This window comes from Vanessa cardui, chromosome 20 (assembly GCF_905220365.1).
Source record: "Vanessa cardui chromosome 20, ilVanCard2.1, whole genome shotgun sequence".
NCBI lineage: Eukaryota > Metazoa > Arthropoda > Insecta > Lepidoptera > Nymphalidae > Vanessa > Vanessa cardui.
Window position 1 is genome coordinate 1,515,048 of NC_061142.1, and position 14,684 is coordinate 1,529,731.

The 14,684-nt window shown below is 38.7% G+C and overlaps 2 protein-coding genes across 7 annotated transcripts in view; one reads left to right on the forward strand and one right to left on the reverse strand.

Moving 5' to 3' along the window:
• LOC124538183 (tubulin polyglutamylase TTLL5) overlaps positions 1-7,523 on the forward strand; it is a 39,002-nt gene extending 31,479 nt beyond the window's left edge. For 3 of the 4 annotated variants that reach the window (XM_047115145.1, XM_047115148.1, XM_047115147.1), the window contains 9 exons: positions 406-478; positions 888-1,032; positions 1,677-1,899; positions 2,379-2,535; positions 2,844-2,984; positions 3,349-3,505; positions 4,019-4,185; positions 4,483-4,674; positions 5,436-7,523. In XM_047115145.1, the coding sequence (XP_046971101.1) occupies positions 406-478; positions 888-1,032; positions 1,677-1,899; positions 2,379-2,535; positions 2,844-2,984; positions 3,349-3,505; positions 4,019-4,185; positions 4,483-4,674; positions 5,436-5,592 (1,412 nt within the window). In that variant the 3' untranslated portion in view covers positions 5,593-7,523. The remainder of the gene's footprint in view (positions 1-405; positions 479-887; positions 1,033-1,676; positions 1,900-2,378; positions 2,536-2,843; positions 2,985-3,348; positions 3,506-4,018; positions 4,186-4,482; positions 4,675-5,435) is intronic. The other variant, XM_047115146.1, reaches the window with a different exon arrangement.
• A 779-nt stretch (positions 7,524-8,302) lies between these two features.
• On the reverse strand, positions 8,303-12,550 carry LOC124538288 (RNA-binding protein 4.1). Of its 3 annotated transcripts, none has more exons than XM_047115297.1 (4): positions 12,389-12,550; positions 11,493-12,313; positions 10,421-10,492; positions 8,303-8,457 (listed from the first exon to the last, which is right to left on the reverse strand). In XM_047115297.1, the coding sequence occupies exons 1-4, from the start codon at positions 12,395-12,397 to the stop codon at positions 8,439-8,441; spliced, it is 921 nt and encodes a 306-aa protein (XP_046971253.1). In that variant the 5' UTR covers positions 12,398-12,550; the 3' UTR covers positions 8,303-8,438. The 3 variants fall into 3 exon arrangements, with proteins under 3 accessions (XP_046971253.1, XP_046971252.1, XP_046971254.1); XM_047115296.1 differs by lacking the exon at positions 8,303-8,457 and adding an exon at positions 9,427-9,827; XM_047115298.1 differs by lacking the exon at positions 8,303-8,457 and adding an exon at positions 9,427-9,855.
• Between the last annotated feature and the right edge of the window lie 2,134 nt (positions 12,551-14,684).

The window sequence follows — 14,684 nt, forward strand, 5'->3', positions numbered from 1 at the left end:
TCTCCACATAAACCTCGCCGGAAGTTTACAACAGATATGTAATAAATTATAAAATGCGTGCTTATCCCTTAAATAGTCTCTTCCACGTAAAGCTTTATGTAGTGTTAAAGTTGAATTAGAGTTCAAATGTTCTAATAAATTAATCAAAGTAGATATAAATTGTACATACGCAACTTAAAATAAATAAATAAAATTATATATAAAGAACCAAAAGGAATTGTCCCAAGTGCTTATTTGCAATTTATTCTAAGTCTAGACCATAGCTAAGCAAATGTGTAATTGTGTGTGTGTGTAAGGAACTGATTATAGCAAACTTGTTTTAATGTATACCATATAGTTAAGTTCAAAGTAATGTGTAAGGCCGAATGTTCTATTAAATATATATCACCGTCTCGATCTCCACAGAATTATTTGGATATGACATACTCATAGATGACATGCTGAAGCCTTGGTTACTGGAAATCAACCTGTCGCCTAGGTAATTATAATAAGCTATCTACAAGCTAACGCTCGTAAGTAAGTATAGTAGGACACAAATTAGATGTAGCTTCGGAAAATGCAATGGAATGAAATTAAAACCGATTACTGCCGATTTATACAACCAATAGAAATAGCTCCCTATCGCGCTATTCGACGCTATTCGTCGCTAAAAATTCACGCGTCAGAGAAAGCAAGTGCATGTAAATCGACGCGTCAAATTGACGAATATATTAGGTCGTATGATATTACAAGGTATTACGTTTGTGCAAAGGTCATATTCGCATGAGAAATAAATATTGATAATTTGGGATAGCGTACTCGATTCGGATGTGATCGGTTTTACGAATTTTGCCGATGCGACATCTAAGTTGTGTCGTACAACTACGTCACAGTGACGTCATCCACAGCCTGGCCTGCGAGAGTCCCCTGGACGCGCGGGTCAAGTCGGCGCTGCTCGCTGACACGCTGACGCTGGTAGGGCTGCCGGCCGTGCCCATGTGCAAGAACGAGGCATCACCGCAGAGCAACTCGCTCAGGATGAGAATAGGAGCTGTGAGTTGCTCTTGTTATATTTAGTACTATTAAAATAATAATAATAATAATATCATCTCAAAGGTTGACTTCCTCTTTTGAGTGCCGTGAGCTCCCGTGCCAGAAGAGGTCGCTCTTCCTTAACACACTCATACTTTAATTCATAGTTATAAGATGAAACAAGCTAAGAATTACAAAAATACATATATATAATAGTTAAAGGTAGAACGCGTGCGCGTGTCTCTCTCTCTCTCTCTGTATGTGTGTGTGTGTGTGTGTGTATTAGGGATCTTGAATCTGCTGTCTGTGTCCATGAAATTATTTTATAAAGGCATTTGACATTACATAGTTAAAAAAAAATCCCTACGAGTTGCCATTCAATATCTATTAGTTAACATAAGAATTAACAAAATTAAATGCTTAAATATGTATAAATATGAACTAAAACTAGGTACTGTAAATATTACGTTAGTGTTCATTATCTAATAATAATTGTTATTTCGTTTCTCTCGCTAAGCTTGTGTCCCTTCACCCTTGTACTGATATCGGGGATACTCTTAAAAATGAAGCTTCCATGACAACCAAAAATGACTTCATTAAAGTAAATAGAGATTGTGAATGTTTTGTGGAGTACGAGTACTGATTATCCTCGTGAATCGTTCCAGTGCCGCCGCGTGCACTCGGCGGAGAACACGTGCGTGCGCGGCAAGGCGGGCGCGGCGGGCGCGGGGAGTGCGGCGGCGGGGGCGGCGGGCGTGGCGGGCGGCGCGCTGACGGGCGACGAGCTGCGTCTGGTGCGCGCCGTGCGGGCGCAGTACGCGCGCCGCGGCGGCTTCGTGCGCATCTTCCCCAGCCAGAACTCGTGGCAGAAGTACGCGCAGTACCTCGGTGAGCGGGTCGTCCAGACACAGAGTCCAGTCGTAACAGACACGTTTTTATTTTTGGGATTGACTATAAAGTAATAATTGGTTCATAGTTCAGCTTAGTGGTTGTAGATTGGTGGTAGGGCTTTGTGCAAGCCCGTCTGGGTAGGTACCACCCACTCATCAGTTATTCTACCGCCAAATAACAGTACTCAGTATTGTTGTGTTCCGGTCTGAAGGGTGAGTGAGCCAGTGTAACTACAGGCACAAGGGACGTAACATCTTAGTTCCCAAGGTTGGTGGCACATTGACGATGTAAGGAATAGTTAATATTTCTTACAGCGTCATTGTCTATGGGTGATGGTGACCACTTACCATCAGGTGGCCCATATGCTCGTCCGCCAGCCTATAACCATAAAAAAAAAAAAAGATTCCTCTTGTTGTCTACTATATTATTTATCTTGCTAATTCTGGGTGTTTAATGATAACAAAATACCACCCCAGACCCGGTGACGGGCGTGCCCGTGTGCTCCACGTCGCTGAACAACAACGCGCCGTACACGGTGGTGCAGCACAACTACAACCTGCTGGTGCACTCGCACGTGCTGCCGCACTTCCAGCACGCCACCGTCGCCACCAGCCTCACCGACACGCCTCAGAGGTGCCACTCGCTACCACCACAGATTCCCACTCAGAACTGCTAACTGGCCGCACTCTACTTCGAATAAAAGATCTGTGTCAATAAATTTATGTATGTATGTATATGTATGTATGTACTCATTTAGTAATACATACATACATAATTTCCTCACTCCGTTCAGGTCTTTTTTTTCATAAATCAATTTTAATTTAAAACATCCAGCAACCGACTCATACACAAAAAAAAATTAATCGGTTTAACTTATTACAGAGTTAAATTACATGCACATATATTCAATTCGAGTAATCACCTGTGACTTGTCGGCTTAGGCTGCAGCGCTACGAGGCGGCGTGCATCGCGGGCGCGGCTCCGGCCGTGCAGCTGGACGCGCAGCCGCCGCCGCCCGCCGCCGACGCGCGCCGCGCCAAGCACCTCGTCAAGCAGCAGCTCGCCGACGGCCTGCGACTCACGTGCGTGACCGACACCCACCCCCCGCCCGCCCCGCCCGACCACTCCCCCTTGCTTTATCCGTTCTTAATTTAAAGATGCCAACTCATTAATATTAGCTTTAAATTGTCGATATACATACATACATTATGTATTGATACGTAATCATATCGTTCATGACCAGATACCGTCAACGACCTCACCTCACGATGATTATTTTTTTTTTTTAATTACAATAATTTTTATAAAATTATTTTATAATTTTTTTTTTTTTTTTTTCAATAAAAATTGCTTAACCAACAAAGTTTTTTTGGTCCCCGCGACAATTTGACCCCCCCCCCCCCCCCCCCCCGCGCCCCGCGCTCACCGTACGCCGCGTGCCCACAGCACCGGCGAGGTCCGTCGCGCCTTCGGCCTGTACCTGACGCACGTGCTGAAGCGCATCTCGTCGCCGAGCAACGAGCTGGGCGTGCAGCACGCCGCGCTCGTGCTGCGCTTCCTGCGCCGCGCCTCCGCCTCGCTGCGCATGCCTTACAATGTAAAGGTGACGCGCATGCGCACACGATGCGCACACGCCTACCGGGATAGCTCTGCACGCATGCGTACACTATACGACAAAACAACAACAACAACAATCTGTAAATTCCCACTGCTGGGCTAAAGGCCTCCTCTCCCTTTGAGGAGAAGGTTTGGAACATATTCCACCACGCTGTTCCAATGCGGGTTGGTGAAATACACATGTGGCAGAATATCAATGAAATTTGTCACATGCAGGTTTCCTCACGATGTTTTCCTTCACCGCTGAGCACGAGACGAATTATAAAGATAAATAAAGCACATGAATTAGCGGTGCTTGCCTGGGTTTTGAACCCGCAATCATCGGTTAAGATGCACGCGTTCTAACCACTGGGCCATCTCGACTCACGCGTACACTATACAGACACCTAAACAGACTCATTTATCGATTAAGCTCAATTTGCTAAGTAACATAAACAAACGATGCTTCCTCATTCAAATTTATATATATATAGCTACTCAATTGCCGTTTAAACTTCAGGGTCCGCCGGCGAAAATGTGCGACAAGGACCGATGCGCCGTCATCGCAAAGCAGCTCAACGACTTCCTATACATGTACTACCGCGAGACCGACCTCTACACCGACAGCGAGGATCGCGAGGGCTGCGTTTCCAATATACACTTCGCACAATTCCTATACTCGGCGAGGTGAGCCGCAAATAAACCTCCCGCTATCCCGCTCAAGACAGAACCAAAATTATAAAAAAAATAAAAATAATAAAAAAAAAAAAAAATATGAGACAACATCACATACATTACTCTGATCCCAATGTAAGTAGCAGAAGCACTTGTGTTATGGAAATCAGAAGTAACGACGGTACCACAAACACCCAGACCCAAGACAACATAGAAAACTAATGGTAATCTACATCGACTCGGCCGGGAATCGAACCCGGGACCTCAGAGTGGCAGAGAGAGAAATAAGAAGTAATATTTGTATTACAGCGAAGCTGATTTAGAAGATGTGTTGTTGCTACTCCTACGCATGGAGAATTATGTCGCGACGTTCCTGGGCGACGGTCGCGGGAGCGCCTTCTGTATCGACCTGCCGCCCGAAAAGCGGGCGCCGGCGCCCCCGCGACACACGCTACTGCGACACCTCGCCGCGCTCGCACACCTCAACTGCAGGCGATACCGGTACAAAGCCCGACATTCATATACACACACACTTACATAGACATACGAACATGGTTTATATACAACAACAACGACACCCTGTAAATTCCCACTGCTGGGCTAAAGGCCGCCTCTCCCTTTAAGGAGAAGGTTTGGAACATATTCCACCACGCTGTTCCAATGCGGGTTGGTGGAATGCACATATGGCAGAATTTCTATGAAATTTGTCACATGGAGGTTTCCTCACGATGTTTTCCTTTACCGCTGAGCACGAGACGAATTATAAAGATAAATAAAGCACATGAATTAGCGGTGCTTGCCTGGGTTTTGAACCCGCAATCATCGGTTAAGATGCACGCGTTCTAACCACTGGGCCGATACCGGTACAAAGCCCGACATTCATATATACACACACACTTATATAGGCATACGAACATGGTTTATATACAACAACAACGACAGCCTGTAAATTCCCACTGCTGGGCTAAAGGCCTCCTCTCCGTTTGAGGAGAAGGTTTGGAACATATTCCACCACGCTGTTCCAATGCGGGTTGGTGAAATACACATGTGGCAGAATATCAATGAAATTTGTCACATGCAGGTTTCCTCACGATGTTTTCCTTCACCGCTGAGCACGAGATGAATTATAAAGACAAATTAAGCACATGAATCAGCGGTGCTTGCCTGGGTTTGAACCCGTGATCATCGGTTAAGATGCACGCGTTCTAACCACTGGGCCATCTCGACGACAGGTTTATATACGATTGCTCTTTATATTTCAGACCGGAAACAGAGACATCGAGCCGGTCGGAACCCGAGGAGCCGGCGTCGACAGAGAGTGTCCCGCCGCCGCCCTTCACCAGCTCGGATTTGGTGATCAAGGATTCTCTCAAGCAGGAAAAACCTCACAACCTGGCCCTTAAGTACGCCAGATCATAGCGACGTAATGCTATACAAACAATACAAACTTTTAGTTAATAGCCGGGGAATATCAAACGCTCATGACCAACCGAATGAGCGTTGACAATAAAAACTAAACGTTACGCGAGTTGAAACAACAAAAAGTTCTGCCATTAATCCGAACCTTTTTTAATATAAAGAATTTTTAAAATACGTAAAAAGAGTCGTTACTATACAGTGTACTATGCTCCTGCGCATTTATTAGATTTATTTTGAAAGAAACGCTCGTTTCGATTTCCAATGTGCGCACATCGTAATCCATTTTCTCTGAAAATGTCACAATTAAAAATCCTTACATCATTTATTTATAGCAATAAATGAATTTATGCCTAGTTACCATTATAATAAGGATCATTTCTTCTCCTCTACTTATTAAATATAAGCAGTGATGTCCTATCGATCATTAAGAGCTAAACACTGCCCTCTACATTACAAAAAGGTATTGCAAATCCATCATCAATTTAAATTCCATATACATATTTAAACACAGATTGCATAAAACCTCTATCACAATAAAATCTTACCCTTACCAACAGCAAATGTTCCTCTATAATAAAAAAAAAATCTTAATAGAACTTTAAACGATCGCTTTTCAATCTTCTTAAATAAAAGTTTTACTTAAACAACACTAAACTTATAGTGGTAAATTAATACCAGTGGGGAGACTCTAAATAGGTCTAGTTATACAAAAAGTATCCGCGTCGCCTTTGAGATATGGTACAAATAGTGCACAGTTGTGATTGTTAGTAACTAAACGTTTTAATACTAGCGGTAACGGTTAAAACCAAAGAATACAGATTATATTTACACAGACATGTACCTGGCACTGTAGGCTATTTGATGTAATGAATACTTAAGGTGCTATGTGGAACGAACATCAGTGTTAGTTATAAGGTGTTATACCGTCACAGATTATAATAATCATTTACGAAAATAAACAAAACCTCATTTTTAAAATTGATTTAAATGTGTGGAATGTGTTCTATAATATAGGGTTTTAAAATATGGCGTGTATCTTGGCTGATGCAATTTTTTTTGTTTGTTGTTCTGCTGACGGTATTATCAGACGCCATTTTAAATTAACGTAGACTGAGCTAGCGGTAGTGATGTACTTAATTACTACGACTACGATTCTCTTTAGTTATTAAATTAGGAGAATTAATTTATTTACTACCTAATTACTCCGTTTTTATATCCATTCCTTCATTTGAATGAAATTGAATGTATGTTTGCTTTGATTTTGTATAAGGAATATTACACAAACCTCATGTATTCAAACTGTATTATTTTAGCTTCTTGTTAGTGATTCGATAACCGATGCTAGTCGATGACCATAACATTGAAATTATAAAGGTTTAGTATTATAATTGAAATTTTAATAATTTATTTATAAAAAATATATTTAGTTCAGATATTTTGTATTTTAAACTTTGTTTTCAAACAGCTTTTAACAATACCTAGTTTCACCAAAGTGTCGTTGGCAGCTAAGCTGATTTATAATCTAATTTATTAAATTGATTTGGTATTTTAAAAAATTTTTTACTTGATATAATTTATAAATTTAATCTTAATATATTTACTTATGAATTTTAATATATAATCCAAAATTAAAGCATTTGGTTCCGTGCAACATTATCAACTTATTTCGTAAAATAATCGTATATATATTGTTTGTGGTTCGACAGTAAGGTCCACAAACATTGGAGCTTATACCGGTATGGCTTAGTCATAAGTAGTACCCTAAGCAATACAAAGCAGTGTTCAAATCAATGCTTAGGTGATAGCGTGTTCTGTTGACAAGTGAAGCTTCGCTTGAGTACAGTGTGATAATTAATGTAAACTCCCAGACAGCAATTTTAATCTCGGTGAAATTATATTTTCAATACGCTGAAATAAATCATTAAAAATTATAACAGTGTTTTATTTTATATACAAAAAACATACATGTTTCCTTTACTTGTTGCAATTTAATTGTTTGTAATATTATTTAAACGATGTAAAAAGATTCTTTCTTTCTTCCTAGGCCTTCTTCGATGGCCTTACTGCACAAAATGCAAGGACTAAATTGATAATTATTTAATTTTTTATCGTTCATTCGTGTTATTATAAACGGTTATCTGCGATATAGTATCATATAACAGATACGATAATCGTGCATATGAGTGATTATTATAAAAAAATTCTTTTTAACTAATAAAATTCTTAAATGTTCGGCGTTATTAATTCAATTATTTCATTATAATTTATTACTTTTTTAAAAACAGATCTTTTGCTAACATTTCATGAATTATGTATTTGCTTGAAGAAACTATAAGTCTACAATCCATCCTCCTGTTCTATTAATTTTATCTTATTATATTCGTTTCACTATATAAAAAAAGCAAAAATTTGGTTGTCTTTAGAATTAGTTATATATTATGATAGTGCTTCTTCGGATTCGGATATGTATACCTATAGTAGCCGAAGTTCGAAGTGATAATTTACAAAATATAGCTTACCACAACTGTCAGCAGTACAGCATGCAACAACTTCCTTTTACATGTAATATCGAAAAGTTTCCCTTCCTCGCTACACGAATCTAAATTATAATAATGGAAAATATTCTTGAAAAATTGCTTATATCTTAAATTTTTTTGAATAATTTTACAAGATACTTTTTAATATTTAGGCTTTTAAATGAAAGAATGTATGTATTCACAACCGTTTATTTAACTTTAATAATTGTGAAATGCGCTGTTACAAACAATGGCCTCCGTCGGATCGGGTCGAGCCGTCGTCAGCGAAGGACTTGTGAATTAGTTCAAACCTGCGATATCATCTCCAAGTCAGCCAGGAGCCCACATCCTGTTAAATTAAATAATGTATTAATAAATCGGTATAAGTCGGTAATGATGGGTCATACCACCATGAAATGTGGTATTGATTAGATTTCTTTGAAATAACCTCCACGTAATATTACTATAACAAAAGTGTCATGGAAACGCTAGTGACGTATTTTTAATTAAAACGTTCATTACGCATAACGCGTAATTGCTGTCAACAGTTGTCCGTCCGGGCATTACACATGCGAAATATTTAGTATCGTTTGAAAGTAAAACGCCCAGCTGTATTTACGCACACATCTCATTACATATATGAGTTTGCAATGCTGGTTACATTGCCACAACAAAATGAACTATAAAGAAGCCTCAGTAGTTAAGTGGCCGCTGGTTCGCCGTTAACGTATCCGTCTACAGCCGTACTTACGATTGTAACATTTCGCAATCCTGTCTTCTGCCGCTGTCGCCTAACGTTTACGCCGTACGTCGTATGGTCGCTACGGTCATAGCATCGGCTATGCTTCGCCGTCGGCACCGCCCGCGGTACGTGACCTCAAGCCGCTACTAACGTCTGAAAGGACTCGCACGCACTTTCTGTTTCATGTTGACGCACGTGGCGACGTTAGATACATTGCTGATAGTTCTGACCATGGAAGCTGGTAATTCCTGAAGCCCGAGGGCTACCGACCGTACTGTTTTACCTAACAGCCGTGAGCGTCGGTTCATGTACCGGTAATTCGATAACATCCAACGGTAGCAGTGTAAACTTTACATACTATAGGAAATATTGAATCAACAAAATTATTATTAATTCGAGCTCGACGCCCGTTTGACTGGGCAAGCTTTGGAGTCCTGCAAGTCAATCACATGTTAAACATAGTAGCCGCAACCAAGGGATAAGCGCAGGAGGAAAGCGAGAACGGACGCCGAAGGGTGGGGGGGTCATGCAAATGATCATGTAGGAAAAGGTTCATTCGACAAAAAAAGATACTGCTTCCAAAAAAGGAATTTAATCTAAAAGTAAAATATAATACATCTTAATCACCTATTACAATTAGAGACTTATGAATTAAACGCAATCATTCATATCTATCGAATCGCTCAGATATGTCACAACAACGAACGATCTGATGAAATTACAATAAAAAAAAAGAAATTCCGTCAATTTATTTATCATTTACTCATTCAATAAAATCGTACAGTTCCCACGAATGTAACTACTTATGTCGAAGCTTACAAAGAGGGCCGTCTTACCGCTAACAATACAAAGAACGCGTGCGCCGCCGGCGCGGATACGGCGCGCAATCGGCGCGGACCGACCTACGGGCGCCGCCGGGACGGCGCGGCCGCTAGTAGCGCCGCGGCCCGTCCCGCGCGCGCGCCGCCCCGCCGCCGCTACAACATCACGCGCGCGCGTCAGAGCCTGCCGCCCGACAGCGACCAACAACATATAGGCAACTAGTAAAATGATTCATCACCTTGCTCGCAACGAGTCCGATTCGTTATTAGCTGCATTGCAAAATTAGTTCTGTTTAATCTCTGTTCACAGTATTACATATGGATGTCGATGGTGTCGAACGGTTAGTAGACGCACCGGTGGTTTCGAACGAAAGAATGAGTCACACGCCTTTAATGAAATATTCTCGTGACAGCAACCAGAGAGTGAGGTGTCGCAGCGAATCACAAACATTTCCTTTGATCGTCTCAATGAGTAGTGCACATGTACTATATTCTATGATAAATTAACTAAATATTAGTTATTAATTTACAAAAACTTTATAGGAAAGATTACTTCCGACAATGACATGATCATGATATTATTTAAAAACTAGTCTATTATAAAAAATAATTTTACATCTATAGTGAAATATTGTCAATTTCCACACACAATTTTATAAAAATGAATTATGAGGACCTAAATAGCTATTACAAATAAATGAATGATTGTTCTCTCTGGTTGCCAAATAAGCTTTGAAGGTGACTCTTACCGTCCCATGGGAGGGTACTGTTGTGCGTAGGGATCTCTGTCATAGCCACCACCAGCACCAGCCGCTCCACGCCTGTAATGACATATTTTTGCTTGAGTTAGGTAAATAATAATTGTTTATTGTATAATGAAACAAAATGCTGAAAATTTATTTCATTTTTTTCATTACCTTTATAATGAATAAAAAAAATTATGTTATATTTAAAAAACCTTTGATGATGAAAACTTTTGTTGATAGACATTAATGACTTTCTTCTACATAAATTGCTAGAGAAGAGTAAGGTACTGAAAATTGTCATCTCTTTCTGATGATTGAAATCTGAATATGTACCTTTAATTAAATTTAATGTGGTTAATTGACAAGACAAGTCAAAACAACTTTTTTTTATTAATTGAGTCCCTAATTTACAAGTATTACGAAAATCAAGAAATGCCAAAATAATTGAATCTAAAATAAAATAATATGCTAACCCATTATTTGTTGTTTATCATAAAGGTACCATATTAGTAACTCTCTCGAAGAACTACAGTTAATATGAAATATTATAGGAAACTAGATACTTGTATTACAAAAATTAATCATTTTACCAATAGTGATAATTGTTAGGTCAGCCTTAGCAAGGACATATCGGGGTTAATTAAAATGATGTAAATTTGCAAGTAATTTATCTTACCAGCGCACAACATCAATCAAGATAAAAATTGTTTACATGATTAAAAAAATATTTGTAGCAAAATGAAATGAACATTTTAAACTAACTTACAACAAATCTACATTTCTTTGGTAATACTTAAAATAAATTTAGTGATTGATATTGATTAACTTGAGATAAATATCAACAAGTAGAATAATACCAAACCGCATTGGAACAGTGTGATGGAATATGATCCAAAACCCTCTCTTTAATGGGAAAGGATACCTTAGCCCAGCAGTGGAAAATTTACAGGCTAATACTGTTACTGATTAACAATAATATTGTTACTATTAATATATATAATTATATATATTATATATATATATATACTATTAATATATATGCTATATAATTAATAACAATAATAAATTTACTTACATGGGAGGTGGTGTTCTTCTGCTGTACATGTCCCCGTTACCCATAGGGGCAGCTCTGGGAGGTGCTCTATCATAGCCGGAAGACATTGGCATTGGCCCACCTCGCATCGGCGCCCGTCTGTCCATCATGTCCCTTTCGTCGGGGTACATTGGAGCGCGTCTGTCATCTGGGTACATGGCCGCCATATCGTCCACTGGGGCGCCGTATCCGCGTCTGTCGTCAGGGTACATCGGTGGCGGTGCACCGTACTGGTCGCGGGTGCCTCGCCCGTCCATTAACGCGAAGCCTCGACGATCTTCTCCTCCATACCCGTTGTAACGATCATCATACCCACCACCCATTGGAGGTCTCTCCATGCTCCGGTCGTAGGGTGCGCCGCCCATACCATTTCTCATCGGCATACCTCCACCACCCATTGGTGGCCCTCGCATATCAGAACCGCGCATAGGGCCCATCGGCCGTGAATCGCGCATATGAGGATAGGGAGCATCACGGGGTCCGCCGGGACCACCGCGCATTGGACCTCCACCTCTGCGATCCATAGATCCCCTCATGCCTCCTCGCATCCCGCCACGGCCGCCACCACCACGCTGGCCTCGCTCCTTGATCCTTCCGCGCTCAACAGTAATAACACCGCCATTGAATGTGGTGTTATTGAGTGCCCGGATAGCGGCAGCGGCCTGGTCTTCAGTTTGCATATGAACAAATCCGCATCTATTCATGATGTCACATTCTGTCACAACTCCAAAACGTTCAAACAATTTTCGGAGATCCTCTGGCTTTGACCCCTGGGGTAAACTTCCCACAAACACCTTCGTTTGCTGAAAGATTACATAGTCATTAATACCTCAATGTTTACGTAACATTATATATTATATATAATTAAATCTACATACCGCCACCATTGTGTATAAATTGTAGTATTTCGATTTGTTCTTTTTCACTTATTTACAGCACGTGTACACTTTGAAGTCCACCTCGCCCGCTTATTTTCTTGACAAAATGGCGGGTTGAAAGTAACGCTATAAAAGCCGAAGTGACGCTATGACGTCATAGAATGTCGCCGATATGCGTCGTTTTGATTGGTGTTATTTTGCAAGTTTGACGTTTATTTCTAGAAGTCCTGTTCTGATTGGTTACAATTAAAGTCAGCCTACATTGAAGTAATGCGCATTGAGTTTAACAATTACAAATTATATCCGGTTGCTAGTTACAAAAATCATAAACTGTTTGTCACTTAAATTTTAAACAATTTAATAAAATAATTCTAATATTATCTTAGGCAGGAAAACTTTATACCAAAAATATGAGTAATCATGTTAAAACTATATGTTTAACTATAATTTTATAACAGATTAGTTAAAAACAATATGTAATTTGAGTTTTGTCAGATTATAAAGCGCGAAATTCAAATTTAAATTGCAGGATGCTCGCCTAATGGAAAGTGATTAACACCGCCCATGGATATCTACTACACCGGATACCTTGCAGGTGCGTTACTGGTCTTTAAGGAAGGAAGGTACGCTCTTTTCTTGAAGGAAAAATATCATCAAATAATATATTTTTTAGGTTCAAAGTGATCCTGTTCTATTCTTTATTCATATGAATTCATTTTCAGTTTTTTATCAAATTTTAGATACACGCATTTAAAGCTCTTTGAAGTAATGGATTTAATAGAAAGGAAAGAAAACACAACATTTTAATTTGATCAAGAAAAATCGTTTTCCATAATTTTATTACGTTTGCCTCAAATCATAAATTAACATTTCAAGGTAAATTCGTAGGTTTTCAATAAAAAATATTTTTAATAATACATAATTACCCTTATTATAACGTCTCTTATATTCGTGCGAAAGTTTATAAAAAAATATATATACAATGCGTAAATATTAACCACATATTGTAATAACTTATCCGTGTACTTTTAAAAGACTAATTAATAAATTCCTTTACAATAGGATTAAGTTTTTTTCGAATGAGCTATGTATTATATTTTTACAAATATGGTTTCATGATATAAATTTTTGATGTTTATGGTAAGAAAAACCATCACAACTGTACCATAAACTATTATTAAGCTTAAAATACTTAAAATAACTTACACTACTTATATATTCTTAAAATAATCCTATTTATTATTTATAAATGTCACCTTAACGAATCAATGTATTGTGTTGCGTTATTAATGGACTTTATGAATTTAGTAACTTCATTATTAATTGTTATTTTTATGAAATCAGCGACATTGTAATTCGTTATTCCACCACACTCTTGCACACTGCAATGGAAAATGTCCAACAATTTGGCAGTTAATTTATCTGGATCATTGTGATGTACGGCCTTAGGAGGTATTCGTTTAGCTTTTTTATACAGATTATCCGCTGCGATCGTTAGATTGATGGATATTATGTCATTGGTTCTCTTCACCTCATTTCGCGCCATCCGTCCCAATAAATAGCCTGGAAAATATTTTGACGTTTTGAGTTATTATACTATTCTTAAAATATGTACGATTCATATTCAGTCATGTTTCGATGTGATTAAAGTGCTTTTTTGTGTACGATAATTATTTTTTGATTTCGTTAATATTTGGATAGGTATATTTAAGTTAATTTTCGATTCTGAAACACCCGATTTGTAATAAATAGGTAAAAACTTATTTTTACTATGCTAAATGTTAAACGGTGATTTGTTTTTTTTTATAATTTTGTTACGTATCTATTTTAAAGAGATAACAAATTTAAATTTTGCGTCATAACTAACAAATACGTTATCACCAACGATTTTATTTACTTTAGCACAAATTACACGATCCTCAAATTAAAATAATATCCAAATATAAATAGTGACCTACATAAATTTACTCAACTGATAAAAAAAAGCGATCATACATTATTTCACTGTATATAGGTCTTAGAACAAATAACTGTTTTCGTCAAAAAAAAAAAAAAAAAACAATTCAAAACTAAACAATGAAACGAATATTATACACTGTTGTTAGTAAATAAAACGCGAATTACCTCCAAATATACACACGATTCCAATAAAGAACATCAAAGTTGCACATAACCTCTTAGTCACGTGGGGGGCTGAGCCCGTGCAAGACCTACGCTCAATACTCATATTGATGCGATCTATTATTTAATTTAGTTTAAATTGCCCAAAAAGATGCTCTCAACGCACTCACTCAAC

What these genes read in the sequence shown, in the direction of transcription:
- LOC124538288 (XM_047115296.1), bottom strand. An exon ending in AGAAGAACACCACCTCCCAT is followed by an intron (nt 10,493 to 11,492) that starts GTAAGTAAATTT and finishes ATGTCATTACAG; the next exon opens with GCGTGGAGCGGCTGGTGCTG. An exon ending in CAGTACCCTCCCATGGGACG is followed by an intron (nt 9,828 to 10,420) that starts GTAAGAGTCACC and finishes GTGATGTTGTAG; the next exon opens with CGGCGGCGGGGCGGCGCGCG.